General features: G+C 38.1%; 1 protein-coding gene across 1 annotated transcript in view; it reads left to right on the top strand.

Moving 5' to 3' along the window:
- TAF1B (TATA-box binding protein associated factor, RNA polymerase I subunit B) overlaps positions 1-11,356 on the top strand; it is a 106,814-nt gene that overhangs the window by 6,663 nt on the left and 88,795 nt on the right. Inside the window, exons 2-4 of the mRNA XM_004373069.2 lie at positions 963-1,061; positions 7,451-7,538; positions 10,441-10,538. Coding sequence (XP_004373126.1) covers positions 963-1,061; positions 7,451-7,538; positions 10,441-10,538 — 285 coding nt within the window. The remainder of the gene's footprint in view (positions 1-962; positions 1,062-7,450; positions 7,539-10,440; positions 10,539-11,356) is intronic.

Raw genomic sequence — 11,356 nt, 5'->3', positions numbered from 1 at the left:
TATTATTCTTGGCTGGCAATTTTTTTCTTTCAAGATTTTATCGATGTCATCCTTGCCTTCTTGCTTGCATGGTTTCTGCCGAATAATCTGAGTTTAGTCTTATTGTTTCTCCTCTGTATGTGACTTCTTGTTTTTCACGAGCCAGTCTCAGGATTCTTTGTTTGTCTTTGGTTGTGGCGAGTGTGATTATGATATGCCTTGGTGATTTTCTTTTGGGGTCCATCCTATATGGGGTTCGTTGAGCTTCTTGAATGGCCAGCTTTTCATCTTTCATGATATTGGGGAAGTTTTCTGTCAGCAGTTCTTCAATGATATTACCGGTTGTTTTGTCTCCCGCTGGAATCTCCGTAAAGCTGCTTTCTCGCACCCCCTGTTTGCTGGTCTCCGATAGAAGTCCAGTATGGTGGAGCCGCACTGCATTAGCTGGTAGGAGACCTCTGCATGAATCTCTCCTTGCTCTCCGTTCCCTGTTAGTTTTCTCACTACATTTGGTGCTTGGCTGAGTTCTTTATCTCTTCATTTGATGTTTTAGGGTTTCAGGATTGTTGTTTTCTCTGTTCAGCTTAGTTTTTCGGATCTTTGCTGTGGAGGGATGTTGTGGTGCTTCTGCCTAGAGCGCCATTTTGCCAGAAGTCTATACTTAATTTTTGTCATCTTTCTTCTTACTCCATTTTCCGTAAGTTTTATTTACTTTTCTTCGTTTCCAATTTTACCCCACCACCTTTTCTTCTTTTTTTCCTTGCTGCCATGGTTAGAGAATTTTCTCTAATAGTTTAAAGTGGTTTCATACTGGTCAAGAGACTGAACTGTTATTGTCCTTATTTGCAAATAATCTATTTTCTACGATTTTATATTTATAGAGTAAAATGACAGGGAGTACTCTGAGTAGAACTGCAGCGTTTAAGTACATTTTCTTGAATGTGGTTTGATGGCAACACGTTTTTTATCCTCCTCTCCTCTAGGAAGAGTTCAAAGAACGCTGTACTCAGTGTGCTGCTGTCTCTTGGGGTCTTACTGATGAAGGCAAATATTATTGTACTTCTTGCCACAATGTTACAGAAGTAAGTAACAGATGTAATTTTTGAATTTGCTTATGTTTTAAAAGTGCAGTTTCAGCCTAATACTAGCATAATTCCCAAAGAATTAATGTATTTTTATCACTCACAATTTTATCATGTCACAATTCTAAGAATGTAAATAGTTTTCAAGTGCTTACAAATAGGTTAAGGAATTTGTAAATTAGACTTCGGATGTGTTTTTGAAATAGTGTTGAGCCACATTTAAAAGTGATTTCCTGATTTAAACTATGGTTTAAGGGGAAATAATTAAAATTGTACTCAGAAGATGATGCATTTCTTTATATTAATTAATACTTATTTAAGAGTTTTTAATGTGCTTAGATAGTTTAGAGGCTTAGGGCATGGAATGTGTTAGAAAAATTAAAAACTCTTGAGAGTATTGGAAATATGCTTCATTATCATTTTATCTTTGTATAGTACCTTACAGATTACAAAATGTTTTCTTATCAATTACCTCATTTCCTCCTTGTAATAACCTGTGAGATAAACTGTAATGCCTGTTTACAGATGGGGCAAGTAAATCTCACAGGAGTTGAGTGAGTTTGCCAGAATCACCCAAGTATATATGTCTGAGTCAAGACTTGAACCTGAATCTTTTTACCCCACCACATCTGCCTCTTAAAATAGAAATTGTTATACTGTCCTGTGTAACCTTGGTAAAATGAGGCTACTTTTACACTGGAGGTGCTAGGCCCTTTTCTGATTGCCACACCTTAAGGGCAATACAACCAAAATAATCACATATGGACAGTCAGCTGTTGGACAGACTAAACATGTCAGGACTCTTCAGACTCTACAGAGCCATGAAGGAGTATATGGAACAAATATTGCCATCACTAAATGGGCTTACAAAAGGCAAATTTGGGCTAAGACTTCTGCTTCTGGCCAAAATGAAGTTAACAGGGACCAAATTTACCTGCTGTCTTAGTTTCCTAGTGCTGTAACACAAATTCCACAGGTGGGTGGCCTTAAAGAACAGAAATTTATTTTCTCACAATTTCAGATGCCAACAGTCCAAATCAGTGTCCCATCCATGTTGATCCCTTTTTTGTCAGTATCCCAGGTGTTCCTTGGTTCTTGATGATCCTCAGATGGCATCTGTCCTCCCCAGTATGTGCTCACGTGTCCCTGTGTCTCTGTTGCTCTTTATATGACTCAGAAGTGATTAGGTATAGAATCCACCCTATACTGGTATGACCTCAACTGATTGATTATATTAGATTGCTTTATGGTATGTGATTACATTACACTGGATAATATTACATCCACAGGTATAGGGTTTAGGATTCTTCAAGGAGTGGAACCCCTTTGCGGTAAACAGTTTGGCCTTTGGTCCTAGTTCCTGAGAACAGGGCCACACCAGAGGCCATAGAGTGCCCAACCCACCCCCACAACCAGGCCACAAGAGATCACCTGGGGTCCAATGCTGACTAAACCTCAGGAGGCATGAGGTCATCTGTCATGGCCACGTGGTGAGATCAGTGAAAGGTCTTGGAAGACGGAGGCTCACTAGAGCTTCTGGGCTGGAGAAAGCAAAGAAAGCGAACATTCTCTCAGGAGGTTAAGTGTGGAGCTCTTTGCCGAGACCCCTTCCAGACCTCGTCCTTTGTGTTTGTATCCATTTTCCTTCTAGATTAAACATAGCCCTTTTCCTGCAGTTCGTGAGTCATTCCACTGGATCATCAGACCTGAGAAGTAGAGAAGGGACCAGTATCCACTGACCAGGCCCCAGGTGAATGTGGATGAGAGTGAAAAGGCTGCATGGAGCAGCTGGTGTCTGAACTGAGCAGGGAAGGGTTAAGCTGAGATGAAGTTAGCATTCTGTTTTTGTAGAAATTGAATTCCATCAACAAATTGCTGCTTTTATTTCTGCCTTTGGTAATGTGTCTATTTGGTTGTGTCTGATCAAATTGGCCATGGTAATTTTTTAGCTTGAAAGATCCTAATACCACTGCCTAGCTTGGCCTTTAAAAGACTGTCAGCTTATGTAGGGTAACTTTCTGGGAACGGAGACTTCTTGGAGGTGAGCAACATCTTTATATAAGCCAAGAACCCAGTTCAGTGTCTTCCACACAATAGGCGAAGCTGTGTGTTGTATGGTCTCAGTGGCTGTTCTTTGCTGTGTAGTGATCCAGACATGTTCTTCACAAGGAATATGATGTGATTGTGTTCCCTGGAGTTGTATAGTATGGCATGTTGAAATTGGTTGGGGGGCATGGCTGATGAGACCTAGGAAGAGTGGATGTCATGGTACAACTTTCCCTATTTTTCTACCCCTTTGACTGCCCTCCAGTTTATGCTGTACATGATGTTTCAAGCTCTAGATACTCTCTACAATCTGGAAAAAGGCCTTCTGAGTTGGTAGAGGAAATAATGTTATCCTGGCATATTTTATCTAGGAAAAGTTTTTGAGGTCTTTAATCTGAACAATTTAGACAACAGATATTTCTGCAAGTGTTTCATGGGTATTTAATAAAGATGTAGACTAGAATTGTGTGAGTTTAACAGGTTTTAACGATTATAAGAGCAATACATGTTTATTGTAGACAATTTGGAAATTGTGGAGATGAAAACTAAAATGACTAATAATCTCAACACACATTTTAATAGCTTCCTTTTAGTCTCTTTTTTCTATGTGTGGAGGGAGAAGGAGATGTGTTTGAGTTTAATGAATCTTCTGTTTTAATGGTTTAGTTATTTTCTGTGTTATTCTAAACATTTGCAGACATTTTTATTGATGGTATAAATATTCCAAAATGTAATCATTCAATAATTTAATTACTTATAACTCTATTTTTGAATGTTTTAAGTTTTTGTAGTTTTTTTGCTGTTCTACATTTTGTCTAGTCCAGATTTTAAGCCTTTGTTTCCTGCCTACCCTTTATGAGTTTTACCATTTTTGCTGCATTAACAGCTTTGGTATTTATTGTCACATGTCTTATGTTCTCAGTGGGCCCAACCCAGTACACCAGGATTACTTTGAGTGTGGTTTCTGTGACTGGAAAGACTGCTTTCCAAAAATCCTATTGTTAGAGAGGTGTCTTCCCTTTTAATCTTAATGAGAATAGAAGATAAATTTTATTCCAGATTTCTAAATTTAGCAAGTATGTAAATGTTCCCTGTTGGTTAAAAATCTTTACTTTTCTTCCAGCGTTAAGGCTTAATAACTTTATTTTTGGTTGTGAGAGAGCCTGCATCTTAGATATCTGCCCTTGAGAACCTTGGAATTGATGACTTTCTTATGAAGTGTACTCACCATTTAGTCATTTTAAAATTCTGTAAGTTTGACTAAAAATAAAAAGTAGTACTGTTGCCGGGAACTCTGGGTTCTGCTCAGCGCGATTCCATCAGGGCCAAAAGACAGAAGCCAAGCTGGGGAGAACAAAAGGCTAAGTGCCTTCCAAGACTGCTTGCAGGCAGCTTGTTGAGGCTGGTTTACGTAGGCAAGATCAGTTACAAAATACAAGATGGCGTGCGCGCCAGCACAGAGTGTTCCAGAATGAGTAAACATTTTCTAGGGCCTGGGTTCAATTCCCTGCGCAGGAGGAACTTAGCCATTTTTGTTCATTAGCACATCAGCTCTCTACCCAGGGGCGGAGAATTTACCATGCATGAGGCAGTTAATGAGCTGAAGGACATCTGGAGTGCCAAGATGGAGGGCACGACCTGTTTCAGCCTATTCTGGCTAGCCGGTGGCTGTTTCTTTTGACAGAAGTCTGAGGAGAAAAACAACTTCAGGAAATAGGCTGGGTGAGGGGCTATCCTGAGGAGACAACAATTGTAAGAAAATGGCTCTAGCCCTGTCTTAACTACTGTCATGGATTGAATTGTGTCTCCCCAAAATATGTGTCAACTCGACTAGGCTCTGATTCCCAGTGTTGTGTGATTGTCCACTATTTTGTCATCTGATGTGATTATTCTGTGTGTTGTAAATCCTGCCTCTGTGAGGTTAATGAGGCAGGGTTAGAAGCAGTTATGTTAATGAGGTAGGACTCAATCTACAAGATTAGGTTGTGTCTTAAGCCAGTCTCTTTTGAGATAGAAAAGAGAGAAGTGAGCAGAGAGATAGGGGGACCTCATACCACCGTGAAAGTAGTCCTAGGAGCAAAATGTGTCCTTTAGACCCAGGGTCCCTGCACTGAAAAGCTCCTAAACCAGAGGAAGATTGATGACAAGGACCTTCCTCCAGAGCTGACAGAGAGAAAAAGCCTTCCGCTGGAGCTAGCACCCTGAATTTGTACTTCCAGCCTATTAGACTGTGAGAGATAAACTTATGTTTGTTGAAGCCATCTACTTGTGTTTCTTTTATGGCAGCATTAGATGACTAAGATAAGTACTTTCATAACTTCAGAAATGAAAGCTGTTTTAGAGTATTACTTAAGCCCGCAAGAGTAGGGTGAAACTAATCTGTATGTAGTTTAGGCGTTGTCAGTTATAATAAATACAGATATTGTTTTAAGTCCAAAGTGTGTTTTGAATGGAGGAAAAAAAATGAGTGAATTTGACTTTTGATTCAGTTTGAAAAAGTTAAAAGTGATTTAAAATAAAAGTTTATTCAATTAACAGACATTTATTCAGGCACTGTTTTAGGTACTGAGACTTTTGAATGAAAAAGCAACATAAAGATTATTCAGAATGTTACAGTTTACATAATTTTCTCAAAATATTACCAGTGTTGGTCCTAGCAGTCATCATTTGGTTCATTATACTTTCCAGAGCATACTTGAAAATATGTTTATGAGGCTGTAAAGCTATCTTTTTTTTTTTTTTTAAGTAATGTTTTATTGTGTTTTCACTGAAAGTTTACACAGCAAATTAGGTTCCATTTAACAATTACTACACAAATTGTTCGGTGACATTGGTTACATATTTTTGTAATGTGTTAAGATACTCATTAATTCCATTCTGGATGTTTCATTTCCTGTAATCTAGTTTCCCTGTCCCCTTACCCTTTCATCTTTGCTTTAGAGTAATTGTTGACCATTTGGTCTCATATAGATGATTTTTATAAAAGGTGCGCAGTATTCACGGATAATCTTCTTTATTATATAAGCCAATCTGTTATTAGCTAATGGGTGACCTCGGGGTAGTTTGGGTCAGGGTTTATGGAGTATCTCAGGACAATGGCCTCAGGGAGTCCTCTAGTCTCAACTGGTCCAGAAAGTCTGGACTTTTTAGGAATTTGAATTCTGTTCCACACTTCCTCCCCTTCTATCAGAATCTGTCTGTTGTGGCCCTGATCAGAACAGTACTTAGTGGTAGCCAGGCACCATCTAGTTCTTCTGGTCTCAGGGTAGATAAGGCCATGATTCATGTAGACTGTTAGTCCTCTGGACTGGTTTCTTCTCTGAGTCTTTCATTTCCTTCTTTTTCTTTTGCTCTGATGAGAAGAGACTGATAGTTGTGTCTTTGATGGCCACTCGCAAGCTTTTAAGACCCTAGACATTACTCACCAAACTAGGATGTAGAACATAAACTTTATGAACTGTATTATGCCAGTTGACCAAGTTGTCCCACAAGACCATGGTCCTAAGGCTTCAAACCCAGAAGACCAATGCCGTAGGTGTTTGGTTATATCTAAGAAGTATCTGTAACTGTGCCTTGTATGTGCTTTATTATATATATATGAATTTATATGTATGCACACACACACTTGTATATGCATATAAACCAGTTGCTGTCGAGTCAATTCCAGCTCACAGCGACCCTATAGGACAGAGTATAACTGCCCCATAGGGTTTCCAAGGAGGGCCTGGTGGATTTAAACTGCTGACCTTTTGATTAGCAGCTGAGCTCGTTCGAGTCAATTCCAGCTCACAGCGACCCTATAGGACAGGGATAACTGCCCCATAGGGTTTCCAAGGAGGGCCTGGTGGATTTAAACTGCTGACCTTTTGATTAGCAGCTGAGCTCGTAACCATTACGTCACCTAGGTTTCCATATACATATAGGTACATGTATATATGTGCACACATATATACATACCTGTATACATACATGCATACATATGTACATATGTAACCATATATATATTTTTTGGTTGTTGTTGCTATTGTTGCAAAATTGTGTACATCTTAGCATTTGCCAAAAACGTCCTTTTGTTCTCATGTACTTCTTAGTGACATTGTTTACCTTGGTCAGGCTGTGTACTTCACGCACGTTTGGTGTTACCTTTCCCATCAACATAAATAACAAATGTTTGCTTTCTAAAGAGTGATTCCCTCCACCCCCCATTCCCTGGTAACCACCAATGAACATTGGTTTCTGTATGTATATCTATTTTTGTCTTTTTGTCAAAGTGAGATCATATAATATTTGTCCTTTGGTGATTGAAAGCTATCTTTTTAATGGTCTGTTTCTGTTTCCTGCAGATATCTAAAGAAGTTATAAACACTGGGGCTATTCCTAATACCAAGATACAAGCCATAAATCGGGGACTTAAAAGAAAAAGAAAACTTGGTATGCTCTTTCTTTGTATGTGCTTGGCATTTTTTAATCACATTTTGGCACCTCTTTAGTTTCTTTCACCTTCACAATTTGGGGACATGGAATGGAATTTTAAATAGATTCTAGATAAAATGCCAGATTTTTTAGCAGGTAATCCAAAATGGAATTAAAGTGGTAACTGTGATGGGTAGGATTAGGGTTAGCATATCTTTTTTTTTTTTTATCCTACTTATTGTCAAGAAATTGCAATTCCAGTGGAGCAACTGTTATCAAAAAATAATAGAAAGGAGAGCGTATGTTCTTCTATATCTATTGATGTATGTTCTTCTGTTCTATATTATCTATAATGAATATGATTTTCTGTGCTTTTAAAGAAAAATGCTTACTTTCTGAAATGATTCAGCTGTAGAATTGTCAGGTTAGGCAAGCTAAACATGATACTCATCTTTCAGAAATCTGTGTCTCACATGAACTTTGGACACACCTTTATATAATAGGGAAAATTATTTTCCCTTAAAATAGCCTCACCATGGGTGTGCTTTGAGAGGTAATCCATTTCATTAATCCAGTAAGTACATGTAATTAACCATTCTTGAGAAGAATCTGAATCTTAATTGATGATAGTTCTGTGACATTACCTACGACCAGATTCTCCAGTTTGAAACCAGGCTAATGATAATGGTGCGCTCTTCTTCATGAGGTAGCAGACACACACACACAAAATACATTGTGTGTGTGTGTGTGTGTGTGTGTGTGTGTGTGTATAAATGTAAATATATATGTAAGTAAATGAAATACCTATATGAAATGTGTCATGGATTGAATTGTGTCCCCCAAAAATATATGTCAACTTGGCTAGGCCATGATTCCAAGTATTGTGTGATTGTCCACTGTTTTATCACCTGATTTGATTTTCCTACATGTTGTAAATCCTACCTCTCTGATGTTAATGAGGCGGGATTAGGGGCAGTTATGTTAATGAGGCAGTACTCAATCTACAAGATTAGATTGTGTCTTAAATCAGTCTCTTTTGAGACAAAAAAAAGAAAAGTGAGCAGAGAGACGGGGGACCGCATGCCACCCAGAAAGTAGTGCCAGGAGCAGAGTGTGTCCTTTGGACCTGAGGTCCCTGTACTGAGAAGCTCCTAGACCAAAGGAAGATTGATGACAAGGACCTTCCCCCAGAGCCGACAGAGAGAGAAAACCTAGCACCCTGAATTTGGACGTCTAGCCTCCTAGATGGTCAGAGAATAAATTTTTCTTTGTAAAAGCCATCCACTTGTGGTATTTCTGTTATAGCAGCAATAGATAACTAAGACAAAATGCATTGACATTCTCAGAAGAATAGCAGAGAGAATTCCTAAATGTTGTCTTGTGTTCCCGTTTAACCTTTAATAGTGACTGTTTTTATTAGGCTAAAACCTGATTAATTCAGGCTTGACCTATCTAAATAGTGAAAAGGTGTAGTTTAAACTTAAATTGCTGAAAAAACATCAGGTGCTTCAAATTAGATGTCAAGTGTCTTATGTTCAACCTCTCTGTCCTTTTCTTCATCTGTAAAAGGAGAATAGTAGTTCCTTTTGTTAATGTAAAACAGGAATCCAGGCTCAGAGTTTAAAATAAGACTTTATCAGTTTCTAAGAACAGTGCAGGAAGAAGAGAGTGCATATGTATATTGCTTGAAGAGATTTTATTCCCTCATCTTCTAAATGCATCAGAATTAGACTTTCTATTTTATTTTTATATACAACCTGAGACCCTTCCTGGAATCCCTGGGTGGTATAAACGGTTAACACACTCGGCTCTTAATCAAAAGGTTGGTTCCAGTCCAGCCAGAAGGACCTCAGAAGAAAGGCCTGGCAGTCTACTTCTGAAAAATTAGGCATGGAAAACTCTGTGGAGCACAGTTCTACTCTGACACACATGGGGTCACTGAGTCGGAATCAACTTGATGGCAACTGGCTTAAGACCCGTTCCAGAAAGTGGGCTAGACAGCAGGGGCAAGGACATCTTGTGACATTCAGGTAGGGAAGAGGTAGGGGTCCTAGGGAGTGCTGCAGGGGAGAGGAGCTCTTGCAGTCATAGGTTAACAAACTTCAGAAGTTTTGTGTAAGAAGTGCCGATAACATATTTTCAAAGGGTTTTAGTACCCATCCGGCCATGAGGGATAAAACATAAGGGTCTTTTCAGATTTTAACTGTTTATTTAACTGGTAGTTACATTTAAACATATAGCTCTGGCTATTGTGGTGGCAGATTTCTTCACAATCCCTTAGGGTTGTTGTGAGGATTGAAGAAAATAATCTGCTTAAAATACCTTGCACACATATCTGATGCCGAGGCAGAGATCCATAAGTATTAGTCTTGCTTTCAGTTTCTCCTGTAACCTAGAATCACTTCCAGAAAAGCAGAATGCCATCACATAGTTTATTTTCTTTAAACATTCTTGGTGTCTTTTCCTGTACTCCTGGACCATCACTTTTTTAATTTTGTTCATTCATTTACCAAATATTCATTATTCCCTTCGTGAGTTCGAATAGAAGAGTGGTAGAAGCAATGAATGTGTACGTAATTTAGGATTCTGCTAGGCATTGATTCAGTAAACTATATATTTTAAAAACGTATTTCATTTCTTTTCTTGGTATTCATTTTTCTGCCTTTTAGTATAACATTTCAGAAAAATTTTAATTAAAACATTTAAAATTTGATAAATTATTTTAAAAAGTGATGTTTAGCTTTTTCGTTTGTGTACAAAATTGACAGATTGGAAATAAGAGAATGTAAAAATGGAAACCCTATTCAGGGGTACAAAAAAATCCAAGTTGTGATTATAAAACACAAATTGTAATTATGTAGTAGCACTACAGCTAGCAAATCAGTGCAATAATGTCTAAAATATGTTATTTGTCCTTTAGAGAAAGGCTGGGATTGGTATGTGTGCGAAGGTTTTCAGTATATACTTTGTCAACAAGCAGAAGCCTTGAAGACCCTTGGAGTAGGCCCAGAGTTAAAGGTAAGTCCGTTTGTGTCTAGATGTTAGCTGAACATTTTGTTGTTTGGAGAACAGTAAGATTTAGAGTGAAACTAAGGAGAAAAGTAGAATCATTACTAATACTAGGGCTGCTGAAAGAATCATCTTCTGATGTTTTTGTTTTCATCTTTTTATTAGACTACCAGTTCTCAAAGTGTGTTCTACAGGATGTAAATAAGTGATATATCCAAAAGAAAATAAAGATTTTAGTCTTTAGAAATTTAGGAAACATTGGTTTTAACAAAGTAAAACAAATGATTTTATACACTTATTGGTGCCTTTTATGGGTTAATGTGGTTGTTTAATTTCTAAGGGGGTATTGTATGCAGTATTCCCAGTTTGAGAACAAAATATTTTGGTTTGTGTGCGTGTGTATTGTGTCTGTCAGGACTTGAGTTTTGTAGAATACGCTTTGACGCATGACGGATTAAACCAGTGGTTCTCAAACTTGCATTTGCATCGGAATCACCTGAAAGGCTTGTTAAACACAGATTACTGGGCCCTGTTTCCAGAGTTTTTGATTCAGTAGGTATGGAGTAGGGCCCAAGAATTTGCATTTCCAGTAAGTTTCCAGGTAGCACTGATGCTGCTGGTCCAGGGACCACACTGTGCTGACTCCCTGGAGTAACATAGTATCCATGCTATTATTTGAATTTAATATCTCTTCATCTAGTTGAAACCATTTCAGAAATTCTTTTTTAATTATAAATTTTTTATTGTACTTTAGATGAAGGTTTACAGAACAAATAGTTTCTCATTAAACAGTCAGTACACATATTGTTTTATGACATTGGTTAACA

Source organism: Trichechus manatus, unplaced genomic scaffold, assembly GCF_000243295.1.
Source record: "Trichechus manatus latirostris isolate Lorelei unplaced genomic scaffold, TriManLat1.0 scaffold00023, whole genome shotgun sequence".
Lineage (NCBI taxonomy): Eukaryota > Metazoa > Chordata > Mammalia > Sirenia > Trichechidae > Trichechus > Trichechus manatus.
This window is presented reverse-complemented; position numbering and strand designations above follow the sequence as displayed.